This window comes from Furipterus horrens, unplaced genomic scaffold (assembly GCF_987537825.1).
Source record: "Furipterus horrens unplaced genomic scaffold, mFurHor1.1.pri manual_scaffold_13, whole genome shotgun sequence".
NCBI lineage: Eukaryota > Metazoa > Chordata > Mammalia > Chiroptera > Furipteridae > Furipterus > Furipterus horrens.
In genome coordinates, this window is record NW_028327183.1 from 14,921,188 (window position 1) to 14,936,939 (window position 15,752).

At 38.4% G+C, this 15,752-nt stretch overlaps 1 protein-coding gene across 2 annotated transcripts in view; it reads left to right on the plus strand.

Annotated features, from left to right (window-relative positions):
• NFATC3 (nuclear factor of activated T cells 3) overlaps window positions 1–15,752 on the plus strand; it is a 125,426-nt gene that overhangs the window by 85,858 nt on the left and 23,816 nt on the right. For both annotated transcript variants that reach the window (XM_090260433.1, XM_090260434.1), the window contains exons 7-9: window positions 4,569–4,624; window positions 5,820–5,946; window positions 11,748–12,752. In XM_090260433.1, the coding sequence (XP_090116559.1) occupies window positions 4,569–4,624; window positions 5,820–5,946; window positions 11,748–12,752 (1,188 nt within the window). The remainder of the gene's footprint in view (window positions 1–4,568; window positions 4,625–5,819; window positions 5,947–11,747; window positions 12,753–15,752) is intronic.

Consider the following 15,752-nt stretch of genomic DNA (forward strand, 5'->3'; position numbering starts at 1 on the left):
TACCACTCTTCCAGCACCTACACGTGTTTAGCAACACACAAGCTCTCTGAACCCCATAGTATTGGAATTTTTATGGAGGCTTCATCACATAGGCGTGATTGATTATTCTAATTCCAGCCCCTGTTTCCTCTCTGGAGAAAGAGGGGTGGGCCTGAAAGTTCCAACCTTCTGATTATGGCTTTCATCTTTCTAGTGACCATCCATCCAGGAGCCCACCAAGAGTTTGTCCTCTCCTTTGAACAGTAAACACTCATATTTGATCTAGGAAATTGCAAGGGATTTAGGACCTCTATGTCAGTAACCAAGTATTAGAGAAAAAAAGATATTCCTAGTGCTCTTATTAGGAAATTATGGGGAGGGAGGTGTCAAAAAAAGTGGAATTCATTTATAAAAAATTGTGTATTTTTTTAAAAGTATTTTTTGGGGGAGGGTGATAGATTTTTTTTTTTTATTAAAAAGTTTTATTGATTATATTGTTACAATAGTTCCAATATTTTTTTCCTTTGCTCCCCTCCACCCAGCACCCCCCCTCCCCCAGCAATCACCCCCCCAAGTCCATGCCCATGGGTCGTACATACAAGCTCTCCCGCTTCACCCTTTCATATATTATTATTCTTTTTTTAATAAGTAAATGATTAATTAATTATTTTAGCAATAAAAAATAACAATCCACCCCTCTCAGACTTAAGACCCTTTATAATCTTATAAAGGACAATGGGCGAAGGTCTCGAGCTCCTCTAGCTGCTTCGAGCTGGACATGGTCGTCGTCCTACCTACCCTTGGGTCCAGAAATCCCTAATAAGGGTTGGGGTGCGGAGGGGAGGGTGGCCTTCCCACATGGGGAATGATCTTGCAGACTCCAGGTCAGTTGGCTGTCCCCGGACAACGGCGTGCTTGGTTTAACAGGCTGGCATCCTTGTTGTATTCGGTCACGTTGTGATGTAGCGGCCTTTTCTGTCTCTCTGTGGTTATAAGACTTCTCTGCAGCTAGTGTTCGGTTGATTATTCCAGATGATTTCTCCAAAATTAAATTGTAAATCCAGACTGGTCCTGGGAGGAGGTTAGTGTAGCTTCCATTTACTCCTCCGCCATCATTGATCTCTAAAGTATATTTTATTGATTTTGTTGTTACAGTACCAATTTTTTTTCCCTTTGCTCCCTTCCGCCCAGTATCCCCCTTCCCTCAAGCAGTCCCATTCCCCCTTAGTTCATATCCATGGATCGTGCATATAAATTCTTTGGCTTCACCCTTTCCTATATTATTCTTAACTTCCCCCTATCTACTTGTACCAACCAATTATGCTTCTTAATCCCTGCACCATTGCCCCATTTCTCCCCCTTCCCCCACCCAGCTGATAACCCTCCAAAGGATCGCCATACCTATGCTTCTGTTCCTATTCTGGTTTACTTAGTTGGATTTTGTTTTTATTTTTTAGATTTAGTTGTTGATTGTTGTGATTGTTGTCATTTTAATGTTCATAGTTTTGATTTTTTTCTCTTAAGTAAGTCCCTTTAGCATTTCATATAATAATGGCTTGGTGATGATGAACTCCTTTAGCTTTACCTTGTCTGGGAAGCACTTTATCAGCCCTTCCATTCTAAATGATAGCTTTGCTAGATAGAGCAATCTTGGTTGTAGGTCCTTGCTTTTCATCACATTGAATACTTCTTGCCAGTCCCTTCTTGGCTGCCTGCAAAGTTCCTTTTTGAGAAATCAGCTGACAGTCTTATAGGCACCCCTTTGTAGGTAACTCTTTGCTTTCCACTTGCTGCCTTTTTTTTTTTCTTTTTAAGATTTTATTTATTTATTTTTAGGGAGGGAGGAAGAGAGGGAAAGAAACATCAATGTGTGGTTGCCTCTCATGCGCCTCCAGCCAGGGACCCAGCCTGCAACCCAGACATGTGCCCTGACTGGGAATTGAACTGGTGACCCTTTGGTTCAAAGGCTGATGCTCAATTTACTGAGCCATACCAGCCAAGACACCTATCAAGACATAGTTGTCTTCTTCTCCTTAAAATTTACTTACTTCCAACACCATCAACCCTGACCAATACCTGCACATCCTAAAATATCAGTTTTATTTCATAGTTTATTAATTCATAAATTATATATAAAGCAACTGCTGCATGAAAGACACTATTGTAGACATTAGGGATATAATAGTAAATATAACCTTCAGGTTGCCTTCTTTGATAGAGCCTACATTCTAGTGGGCGCGCAGACAATAAACATATAAACAGATAGGTGAACAAGGTAATTCCAGATAAAATTGCTATGAAGTAAGAGTGTAGAGTGATAGTGATGGAATAGTGAACTATCTATATCAGGTGGTCAATGAACGTCTCTCTGCAGAAGTCATATTTTCAGCAAAACAGGAAGTACGAGGAAGAGATAATCTCTCAAAGCTATCCCTTGGCATTATAAAAATTCTTTTGCGTCTTGAGTATAATAAATATGTATCTATAAAGCAGTTTCATCGTGGGATTTGTTATATTTAACCCAGAGCTTTGCTCTTAAGAGCTTTTGATGTTAATTGGATCATGTTACATAGGTGGTAGTTAACTGGCTTTGGATGAGAGTGCAGTCATGAACATGTAACTCCTGTTCTGAAAGCACCTTCAGTGATCTCTTCATTTTTTAGGCTCCTTAATGTGGCATTTAGGCCACAATCTGTTGCCTGTCTTTCTAGTCTTGTTTCTTACTACTCTCTGCCTCATACTTTATACTTCAGCAACACAGCTGCTTATGGTTCCCTGTATCATGTGGTTTCTTGGCAACTTGCGTTTGCTCATGCTATCTCTTCAGCCTAGACTACCCTCCCCTCCCCCACATCATCTGAATTCCACCTTTTATTTAAGCCTTAGTTCAAGAGCTCCTCAGGAAGTCTTTCTTTTTTCATACCTTCATCCTAAAACTAGGATAAGGACCGGGACTTCTGTACTCTTGCTACCTGCAGAATACATTTTTATTAATTAGTGTGACCACCATGTTTCATTATAATGAACTGTTTTGTGTTTGCCTTTCATCCACCGACTGAAGTCAGAATATCCTATCTCCATTACTTCAGTAACCCAAAGTGCCTAGCACAGGGGACCCAGCAAATGATTGCTGAACTGGAGCTATAATGCTAAGTAGGCATTTTTCTGTAGTACCTCTTGTGCACAAGGATAGCTATTACCTAGTTTCTGGACGGGAAAGTGATAGTCACAATCTGGAAGGCATTTGAGTCTCCTAATCTTTTCATAGGCCAGGTGAAGTCATGCTGGCTATGAAGATACTTTTGTAGATTAGTCACTGGGTGAATGCTCATGACATAAAAAGAATGCTTTAGAACAGCTGTTCATGACTGGAGAGCTTTAGTAGCAGGTGGGGCTCTCCCCAGGTAAACAATTCACTTGGGATGAAAAGACAGAAATATGCTGGCCAGATCTTCAGGTGACACAAATCTAGAAAGCCTAGAAGTTCATTTTAGAAGACCATCAGTATCTAAAAAAATCTTTACAAACCAAGCGATCTAAGAAAATGAAGTCTAGCCCTGGCTGGTGTGGCTCAGTGGATTGAGTGCCGGCCTGTGAACCAAGAAGTCACCGGTTTAATTCCCAGTCAGAGCACATGCATGGGTTGTAGGCCAGGTCCCCAGTTGGGGTTGTGTGAGAGGCAACTGATTAATGTATCTCTTGCACATCAATGTTTCTCTCCTTTTCCTCTCTCCCTCCCCCTCTCCCAAAAAATAAATAAATAAAATCTTTTAAAAAAAGAAAAGAAAATGAAGTCTAGTAGGGAGAAATTAACATAAGGTTTGGGGAGAGGGAGCCCAGCTGCATAAGTGTGCAGTGTAGGAGCTTGAGATTGGCAATAGGAAATGTGGCAGACTGAGGGACACTTGCTGACCACACAGGGCAACTGCCACAGAAAATTTTAACAGAGACACAGACAGCATCTATGCATAAGGTTAATAAGAGCTTTAGTTATTGTCTACAGTGCTGAGTCACTTCTCACCCAGGACTATTCAGTCCTGGGCCTGGTGCATTTGGAGGGAGGTGGTCACACCGGAGAAATGTTCAAAGAAGAGTGTTCAGGAAGGCTAAGCTATTGTATTAGGGATAGATGCGGAATTGGAGATGCTAGCCAGCAAGAGAGGAGACACAGGCCAACATGGCTGCTTTTAAACAGCTATGGGTGGTAGCTGCAAGGAGTAGTACTTCAATCAGTGTTAGATATTGTAAGGAGACAGACTTACTCTTATCACAAAGAGCTTTCCAACAGCAGTTATTGTCCAAAGATGAAATGGGTTACTTGGTTAAGAGAGTAAATTTTCCATTACTTAAGGCATTCTAGAAGTTGGCCACCTCTGGGTGGAGATGCTCTCATGGGATTTTGAAATATCACTTACTTAGTAGAATAAACTCAATGAGGCCTGCTAACCTGGGCATCCCAAGATCTTTATGGAAGTCAGTGAGAAACAGATTCTTTATACCAATAAATTTGTGATAACTAAATACGTTAGATTTTGTTCATATTCTTTGTGACTTGAATTGCTCCTAACTGTAAATTGTTTCTTTCACAGATGGACGACCTCAGTGGGAGGTAGAAGGGAAAATAATCAGGGAAAAATGTCAAGGGGTAAGAAATTTACCTTATTTCTTTAGAAAAATTTAAGAAATTTAATGAGAAAGTTGGACAGCGCTGCTTATGGTGTAGATGAGACGTCTTATATCTGTTGAGTAATAAAAAAGTAATTTAAAATATTTATAAATTTAGACAGATACTTTCTGATATTAAAATTAAAGTTTAGGAAAGATAATTAGTGTCTTCACCTTTTTGTGTACAGGAAAGGCAAAATTAGAAATGAAAGATTATTAGAAGTTTCTTAGTGAAGTTATTAATTTATTTCTCTGAATTCAGTGAAAAAATCAAACAAATTCGGTAAAGACCATATATAGTAAGCAAAAAATAGGAGGAGGACAAGTCCTCACTATTTCCAACTCCTTGGCATCAAGCCATTCAGGACTCAACACAAAGCTGTGGTTCTTTCCTGGTTGGAATGGAGACAGAATCTTCTCTGGAATAGAGAACACCACTTCCCGCAGTGCTGTTCAAAGACTTTGGAGAAATTATGTTAAGGACTGCATTCGGTTTGGAGCTAAAGGTTTTCACCCTACTTGTGTAAAATTTTTATATGGATATAAATCTTGTGTATTGCCAATGTAGAACATAAAATTTAGGATATAAAATTTAAGATAAGAAATCTAAACTATAATAGAACTTGGGAAATATTAAACTTGATTAAAAATCAGAATAGAGCCCTTGCTGGTGTAGCTCAATGGATTGAGTGCCAGCCTGCGAACCAAAGGGCTGCCAGTTTAGTTCCCAGTCAGGGCACATGCCTCAGTTGCAGGCCAGGTCCCCAGTTGTTGCACAAGAGGCAATCACACATTGATGTTTCTCTCCCTCTCTTTCTTCCTCTTTTCCCCCTCTCTAAAAATAAATAAATAAAATCTTTTAAAAAAATGAAAGAATAGACTTCCAGTTAAGATGTATAGTAACCTATAATATTAATTTGAACAAAGTATTTTATTTCACATTCTATAAGACTTTATTTTTGCTACAACAAGAAACCCAACTGAGTGAGTAAAAAGCAGTTTTCCTTTTAACGTATCCATAGGATAAATCTCCAGACAGAATCAGTTGATGTGCATAATGATCTATGATGGAAAGGCCTGGGTAGATCTAAGACTCATGCATACTGGTGAGTTTAGCAGGTGGATTTCATTTTTAGTTTTGAGTGTAACACAATCTTGCTTTCTATGCTCCTTAGGCTCACATTGTCCTTGAAGTTCCTCCATATCATAACCCAGCAGTTACAGCTGCAGTGCAGGTGCACTTTTATCTTTGCAATGGCAAGAGGAAAAAAAGCCAGTCTCAACGTTTTACTTACACACCAGGTACGAGAAGTTGTGATGGTTTACTCCAGACCTTTTTTTCATTATGAATAAAAAGTTACCCAGTGAATCCTATATTAGAATGTTTAAGGTAGGGTTGTTTATAATCAATAAAAATCCCAACATATGTCTAATCTCTAAAGCTTGCATTGACTTATAAATATTAGATGTGATATTAGTTGTTATTTTGTAGTCATTTATTATAAGGAAATTAGAAATTTGAATGTAGATTTTAAGTCCGTTTTTCAGAAGCTACCAAAAATCGCCAGTACTACAGGAAGGGTAGGTTTTTGTGAATATGTGTATGCCCTTAGTATCGCAAGAAGTGATCTTTAACAGGGGGGTGACATGATCAAATTTGTGTTTCAAAAATCACTTTTTTCTATACTATATAAATATATCAAATTAACATGTTGTATACCTTAAATTTACACAATGTTTTATGTCACATATGCTCAACACATTAAAAAGCTAAAATTGACCCAAGGTGTCGGTGGGCAGACAAATGTCATGGATCAGAATTCCAGAAGATTGGCATGGCAACAGCAATAGGATTTGCTATAATGGAGTTCATTGGCTTTTTTTGTGAAATCAATCCATATCCCTGTTAATAACATCATTGTTGGTGGCTGAAGACCTGTTTAGAGGAGGGTTTTTTGTCTTGGGGATTGATGAACGATGAGGACAGAGAAACTCGTGGAGTAAAAAATTTGCCTGCATATTTTGTGTTCGTTCTTTTTTTTTCCCCCAGATGCTTTCTATTTCTAAATTATAATAATTTTTTTTTAATTGTTATAATTCTTTTCCCCACATTTCTCAGGTCTCTCTAAGATGTCTGTGATCGATATTTTAAAATTACTAACTGTGGAGAGTGAGATATATATAAGAGAGGACCAAGGTTAAAAAGTTGATTCTCCCTGGTTTGTGTGGCTCAATGGATTGAGCGTCAGCCTGTGAACCGAAGGGCTGCCAGTTCAATTCCCAGCCAGGTCCCCAGTTGAGTGTATGCAAGAGGCAACCAATCAATGTTTCTTTCACGCATCAATGTTTCTCTCCCTCCTTTTCCCTCCCTTCTCTTCTCTCTGCAAATAAATAAATAAAATCTTTTTTTAAAAAAGGTGATTCAAATAGGAAGTGTTTTGAATGTACAGAGGAGAGAGCATAAAAGATTTTCAGGCTCCTGAGAAAGTTGGGAGGAGATAGGATTTAAACTATAGAAGTTAGAATAGGCCTTAGAAGGGAGAAAGAACCAAAGGGAAGGTAAAGAAAATGAACTAGATGGATGTGCATTAGGAAGGTTTATAGAAGTAGTATTGGAGAGTTTTGGAGATTTCCATATGATAGCGTCAGTTTTATTTTTCTGTAAAGGATGATATGAAGTCTCCCGTTGAGAGCAGAGGGGAGTATGGTGATTTGGCAGTTTGAAGAGTGTGGAGAAGTTTGATACAGTTGTTATAAAGACAACAACTAAAGAATACAGTCCAGGAGTCTTATCAAATGCTGTTGAGATGGGGGACTGTAAAATCTAACCTGATTAAGATGGGAGAGGGCTTCTCGGAATGGATGGGGGAGCAATAGTGTCAGCAGATTAGAGATTTTGATTACTACCATCACAGTGGTAGCAACTGAACAGTAAACAGAAAGGAGAATGTAATACATTTACATTATTAGCTGTTGAACTGAGGACAATATGAGGGTAGTGTCCTAGCGGGCATTCCAGATGAGAATGAAAATCAATGGAGCTTCCAGAGTGCAAAGAGAATATTGGATACGACTACAGCTGTCATCACTGGCCTTATGGTTGACAGAATACAGATCAGGTGGTGTACTAACAGAAGGAAAAATGGACACACAGGAGTGTTTGGACAGTCATTGTTCTGCTTGATTTCTGTATTTCTCTGTAGCATTTGACTTATTCTTTTTTTTTGAAATTTTGAGTAAAACTTTTACAAAAACAAATACATAACTGTGAATGTTTTTTTAAAGACAAGTTGAAAAAATATTTTAAAACACCCAGTTCTCTTCCATCTGAAACTATTGTTTTGTCCTTCTAGATCATTTTGACCCATATATAGACTTTTTAAAAATAGAAATGGAACCATACCATATGTACTAATTTTGTAGCATGAACATTTTTTTTTCTCATCAGCAGATAGAGTTCTACAGAATTTTAATAGCTTCTTTGTATTCTAGTGTATGACCCTGTCTTTATATTAGAGTTATTTTGACTTAATTTGTATAAATTCTTTTTTAAAAATATTTATTTATTCTTAGAGAGAGGGGAAGGAAGGGAGAAAGAGAGGAAGAGATACATTGATGTGTGAGAGTTGCCTCTTGCACACCCCCAACTGGGGCCCTGGCCCACAACCCAGGCATGTGCCCTGCCTGGGAATCCAACCAGCGACCTTTCGTTTCACAGTCCAGCACTCAGTCCGTTGTGCTATACGAGCCAGGGCTGTATAAATTCTTATGTTAAAGATTTTAGCCTTTTTCGTTTGTGGCAAATAATTTTTTATAAAATTTTACCTATAAAAATTTTAGCCCTGGCTGGTGTGTCTCAGTGGATTGTATGCCAGCCTGCAAACCAAAAAAAGGTTGCCAGTTCAGTTCCCAGTCAGGGCACATGCCTGGGTTGTGGGCCAGGCTCCCAGTTAGGGGCGTGAAAGAGCCAAACGATCTATATATATCTCACACATCAGTGTTTCTCTTTCTTTCTCCCCCCCTTCCCCTCTCCCTCTTCATAAGTAAGTAAAATCTTTAAAAAATAATAAAATAAAAGCCTAGAAACTCCAAAGGAAAAAGATTTGACAAATTAAAAAAAAATTTAGGTAGTCATAAGTTTCTTGTTTTTTATTAAAGGATTTGTCAATTTGTTACCTTTTTGGCAACCCTCTAGCAATAGGGATATATAACCGGTATCCATATGAGTGAAGAAATAATCATTAACTGCAAATGGCTAATTCTTTTACATTTTTTTAAAATTAGAAATGATATTTAACATCATTTGTCCCACAATCACTTTACTTTATGAAATAAAGATAGTTAATAGAGCACAAAGTTCTTCCCTAGTGGTGCTGCCTGAAGTTCTTCCCAGCCACTACCTCCAGAACTTCTCATGAGGGAGCCCCACCCTTACCCCAGCATCCCTGAAGTTGTTGAGGGGAGTATACCTCTGTCTGAAGCCTAGCAGAAGTTTTTTGTACTGGAGGTATCGTCTGAGCTCTGGTTTTGGAATAATGGAGCTTTTAAGAGCAGCATTAGAGCCAGACTCTTGTGTATAATACAGTATTTTACCTGTGGGAAAATATATTCTGTGTTCTAAGTAGTTGACTAGACAGACTGAGTTTTGGATTGTGGTGGTTTCAGTTGGGAGAGAGAACTTGCCTTACAATCAGGATATTAGGTCTCAGTTCTGCCACAGACTGTATCCACTGATTAACCTCTCTATAAAATGAGAGTGGTTTTTGAGTTGCTTAAATTATTTTATTCAAATAAATTGTTATGCAAAAAGCCAATATATAAAAAAAGGATGAAAGCCGTTTAGGTGCTCTATTTGTAATAGACGAGGAAATTCAGAGTTTCGACTCTTTGGATCCTACTCTTCTATATCCACCAATTTTGAAGAAGAGCATGAGGCTTCTCATACTTTGAGAACCAAAAACACCAGTGAATATTTTTTTTCGAATCCCTCCACCCATCAATATTCTAAATTTGAAAAGTAGCATATATAACTCAAAAGGTAGAGTTAATCTGTTCCTAAAACTCAATTCATTCTAGATATTGTAAGGTCTCTAAAATGATATTTCCCTCGAATCAAGAATAAGTTACCATAGATGAGCAATGAGGACTTCCTTATGGTCAGGGTGGAGTCCGAATCCCTTACAGACCGGAGTGATACTTGGTTTGGTAGTGTGGAAATACACTCGATTTAGCAAATCAGAACTCTCAGTCTAGGTACAAAGATACGGGTCAAGAACATAGAAATAAGATCTAGATCATGCAAAAAAAGATGTATATTATGCTGTAGTTTTCAATCTCTCTGTCTCCTTTTTAGTGCATGACAGCCAACTGCTTATATAACCAAGGGCCCCACCTTCTCAAGGATGAGAGTAGACTTTCTTGGATATTCTCCCTCCTTATGTATAACTTTGAGTATAGAATTTACTGTGGCTTTCCTGGGACCGAGTAGGAGTTGAAGTAGAAGAGGGGGGAAAAAAATCTCTGGTCAGGGAGAATGTTCTAGTTCTACCAAAGTCAGAAGAAAAATAAATACATTAAGGCATTAAGAGCCCTAGCCAAGTGGCTCAGTTGGTTGGAGCAGATGCTTAGGTTGTGGGTTCAATCCCTGGTCGGGGAGCATATGGGAGGCAACCGATCAATGTTTCTCACATCAGTGTTTCTCTCTCTCTCTCTCTCTCTCTCTCCTTCCACCCTTCCTCACTTTCTAAAATCAGTAAACATATCCTCAGGTGAGGATTTAAAAAAGGAAAGACATTTGAGAGGTCAGGAGCCAGTAGACACAATGAATCATACTTGGAACACTTGAACAAGAATCAGAAACTGGATGGAGGCCTGAGTCTGGAATATGAGCATTGTGACAGAAGCAACCAGAAGATTGAGGATATACCTTTCTCTCTCTCCTTGGGGTTGTTGGCTCACTAGTTGCCAGGTTTAGAGGTTTAAGTGGATGAATGCTGAGCCCATGCTGTTCTTGCTGGGGAGCCAGACTAAAGTGTAGAACCAGAATGCACCCCAACCAAGTTCTTCATCAGTTACCTCTTCTACAATAAAAGATATTATCAGGGTGGTCTTAATTCACTTACTCAGATTGAGACCATGCCTGTGTGAAGAGACTTGTACTTGGCAAGGGTTTGGTAAATAACCTTGCTTTGGGTCTCATAGTTATTGTATTCCTATGTAAAATGAAATACAGTTGACCCTCCCCATCTGTGGACTCCCAACCACAGATCAAAATCAGCACAGGTATTTATTGGAAAAAATCCATGTATAAGTGGACTCGCACAGTTCACACGTGTGTTTTTCAAGGGTCAACTGTACTTCTATTTTGTGAAGATAATGAAGTTTTTAATTATGCTAACAAGTAGTCCAAACTTGGAAGGAACAAGGAGATGTGAATTCAGGAAAATTATTTTTAAATGAGTTATAGCACTTCAATAGGAAGCTAAAATAGATAATTTCTAGAAAAGTGGACTCAAGTGCTTGCCAGTAGAAACAATGAAATCAGTTGTCCTGACACATAATAAATTAACTGGTGGTTCTTTTCTGTTTTGATATACTTACTAAACAAAATAAGCAAAATGCCTTGATTTCTACTTTGAGTAGTCCTTTCTTCCGGGAGACTCATCCTAAAACATGAATCTGCTTTTTCTGATGTGATAAGGGTCAATGGCTGGTATTCAATAGTCTCTGTTTTGCTTAATGGAATGGTGAAGTGGAATCTTCATTGATAATACAGTGTGCTGCAGTGCTTAAAAGCATGGACTTTGTTTTTTGCTTTGTTTTTTAAAATTAACTTGAATACTTTTAGAGCAAGAACTACTCCCTGTTGTCTTATGCTTGTTGACTTCACATATTTTATAAGTCTCTGAGGCACTTGAGTTTTCTTTTTCTTTCTTTTCTTCCTTTTCTTTCTTTATTTTTTTTGAATTCTCTCCATTGTCGCAGGCATTTGAGTTTTCAATCTGTGGCTGTAGTTGTGTAGCCTAGAATGGAGGTCTTTCATAATTGTTTTTTTGTATTATGTAATAACATTTACTTTAATCTTTTTTTTTTTTTTTTTTTAGTTTTGATGAAGCAAGAACACAGAGAGGAAATTGACTTGGCTTCAGTCCCATCATTGCCTGTGCCTCGTCCTGCCCATACCCAGAGGCCTTCCTCAGATACAGGACATGCACGTGACAGTGTACTGTCAGCACAGAGAAGCTTGGTTTGTCCCATTCAGCAAACATATGCATCCATGGTAACATCATCTCATCTGCCACAGTTGCAGTGTAGGGATGAGAGTGCCAGAAAAGAACAGCATATGATAACTCCGTCAGTCATGCACCAGCCTTTTCAAGTCACACCAACACCTCCTGTGGGGTCTTCCTATGAGCCTATGCAAACTAATGTGTACAATGGACCAACTTGTCTTCCTCTTAATGCTGCCTCTAATCAAGAATTTGTTCCAGTTATGTTTCAGCAAGATGAAGCTCTTCCTAGTTTAATGAATCTTGGCTGCCAACCACCATCATCCTTACCTTTTCATTCTTCAAATTCAAGCTCAACAGGACATATCTTAGCCCATGTACCTCATTCTGTGCATACCTTGCCTCATCTGCAGTCAGTGGAATACCATTGTTCAAACACAGGACAAAGATCTCTTCCTTCTCCAGTGGCTGACCAGGTCACAGGTCAGCCTTCCCCTCAGTTACAGTCCATTACATATGGTTCTTCACAACTAGGGTCTGCTACAACAGTTTCCCCAGAAGCTTCTCATCCCCTGGCCAGTTCACCACTTTCTGGACCTCCGTCTCCTCAGCTACAGCCTATGCCTTACCAATCTCCTCACTCAGGAACCACCTCATCACCAATTCTAGCCACCAGAATACATTCTGGACAGCATTCAACTCAAGCACAAAGTACATGTCAGGGAGGTCTTTCTGCACCTTCATCCTTAATATGTCACAATTTGTGTGATCCAGCTTCATTTTCATCTGATAAAGCAACTGTGAACATTAAACCTGAACCTGAAGAGCAGGAACCTAACTTTTCAACAATTGGTCTACAGGACATCACTTTAGATGATGGTAAGTACATCTTTAGGTTCTTGAAGCAGTGAAGATCCAGGAACTTCCTTCTCTAAGTAAGATTTATAAGAAAGCTACCATAGATTGCTTATTGGCATATGGTTGGGCTTTTTAATAAGTTGTTACTAGAGATATGTTGATATATTATTTTGAGAATAGACATGAAAATCTATGCTGTAGTCTTTTTTACCGTTAATATCTGTTGCAAAGTGTGAGAAACTTAAGTGATAATCTACCACCCATTTATGATGGAACTGAAGACATGAGGTTTGCTGAGCATCTTTTCTTTCAGAACATATAGTAAGATCACAGTGTCTAGAGAGTAGAATTCAGGAGCATTAATTTAGTAAGCATTGCAGAATGCCATCCATTTGCAGGACAGAGTTAGATGCTGGAAATACTAGGAAGATATCAAGATAGAATTCCCGTCCTTGAGGAGACTCACACAAGTAAAGAACCTGCTCCTTTGTGGCCTTATAGCTTGCTAAGTCAGATAGTGGAGATAGTACAAGATCAGACTGGTTTGTTGCTACTGGTACAGCTGTTGGCCCCAAGGTAAAAAGAAGCTCTTTATATAAATACAGCAAGTTGTTACATAGACCTCTCGGTTTTTTATAAAATCAATAAATTGGGAAACAAACTCTGGAATATTAGTTATTTCAACAATTAAAAATTTCCCAGAATAGAATTTTCAAGTAATAATTTTAGGCCTTATTCTTGGCTTTATCATCATTTAAATGGTAGTGAAATTTTTTCTAAATAGGAATTCAGTGATGAAAGCTACCTGTAAGTCTTATCCAATATGGAAATTCTAAAGATTCTGAAACGTGGATAGAGAATTTTAGTTCTCTCTCTGGTTTTGTATTAATCTATAGAAAAGTAATTTTAGCTCAGTCATCTCCTTGACACATCTAGAGAGGCTAAGTTTACTACTTAGTTGCAAAGCTGGTATTAAATCTCAAATTCCAAGCATAAGGGGAAAGGAAGGTAAATAAAATATGGCACTGCCCGCTCCCAGGGCTTTACCTTCAAATCAGTGCACAACTGTCAATACAGTGGGTCCAAGTCACTTACCACCAAAATATGAGAAGCACTTTAGGCGATCAGCAGAGAAATGTGACAGATTCCGTAAGGATTCAGCAAGTCTTCCTTGAGATGACTTTTGACCTTGGAGGATGAGTATGTTTTCAGTAAACGAGGATCAGACAAGAGGCGGAAGCATAGAGCTGTATCTGCGAAAGCTGATTGTCTGTGGCTGCATGGCGAACAGCATAGTAGAGGATGGCTTTCAAAGCCATAAGGGGGATATGCCAGGTCATTTGTGTGTAAAAGAAGGTATTTGTATAAACTGAAGCAACACCTACAATTTAAAAACATTTTTCTGTTCCTTATTTAATTTAATCTTTACTAATCTTTTATCTCTGAGATAGCAACTTAAAAAAATTTTTTTAACGTACTGATTTTAGAGAGAGAGAAACAATGATTTGATGTTCCGCTCATCGATGGATTCATTTGTTGCTTCTTATATATGCCCAGACCAGGGATTGAACCTGCAACCTTGGCATATTGGGATGATGCTCTAACCAACTTAGCTACCCAGCCAGGGTAGATAGTGACTTTTAAAAAATTGAACTTTCTGAAGGTCACACAACTGGTAAGGAGCAGAGCTGAGACTGGAATCAGATCTTTTCAGTCTGATCTTTTTCTAGGAGCACTACAGCTGCCAACCAGCAGCAGCACTCTGTGCTGAAGGGGATCCTATACGCTTTTCTTAATTCCTAGAGATTAGCAGAACATTCTTTGTGAATGTGTGTGCAGAATTTCACTGCTTGAGCACATGTTCACAACTGCATCTGATGTGTCACACTTATATTGGGAGTCCTTGAGGGCTCTGGTATCTTTATGCACAGCTGGCCTAAGTGTCATTGCTTGCTTACTTAATGATGAACACCAGGTAGAGAGGAGGCTACTACTTTGATGCAAAACAGATTTTAAATAAATAAAGGCTTTTCCAAATATACACAGGCTTTTAAAATGTTACCTATGTGTTCTTTTTGCAGTTTTAGACATTTCATAGTGCTTTTAAGGTTTATATTTAGCATTTTAATCCCTGAAACAGTAGATGAGACCTTGAATGATAACCTACCACCCATTTGTGATGAAACAGAAGACATGAGATATATTGAGCATGTCTCAAAGGTATTCTAGCCAATTTTCTTTCCAAATGAAGACATTTTTTTTCTTCTAAAAAGAGAACAAAGCTGAAACTTGCTTTTTCTAATTTATCACAGATTAAGTGATTGGGGGGAGGGGGGCAAAGGCAGCAAATTGGAACTTCTAGAAAGGTTTTGTGAAAATTTTATTTCACCTTTCGAATATGTGAAGATGTGTTGCAAAAACAGAGTCTGAAAAGATGAGGTCTCTGAGAGCAAGTATAAAAGCAATTTTATTTTTGCTCCATTCATTGTGTAGGACACATGATCAAGAAAAGTTCCCAGATTGTAGCCCCACAGAAGACAAGGATTGGCTGTTGAATTCCCTCATTGCCACCTCTCAGGAGACTTGGCAGAAGCTCAGTAGTGCTCATGGTCATTAAAGAGGAGGGGAATCTAAAATGTACCCCAGAGCACCTTGGATTATTGGATGTATAATTTTAACAAATTGCATTTTTGATGCTTAACTTGAACTCTCAAATGAATTTTTGATTGGTCAACTGACTCACTGATTATATTTTTTGGATCTGCCTTTGAAGGTAAAATTCTAGATGCTTAGAAAATCCTATAGTTATGCAAAGTTGTAATATAATTTTATTAAAAAGCAACATATCTCATAGGTCTTGAACTCCATAGTATTTGAATTTCTCCTTTCTGGCAAGCTTTAAAAGTAACGCATTAAGCATGCCTAAAAGAATTAGAAGCACTGTTGTCATAAGAAATGTCCAAACCTGTAGAGAATTTTTATGAGTTTATTGGAGCCAAACTGACAACATATGCCAAGGAG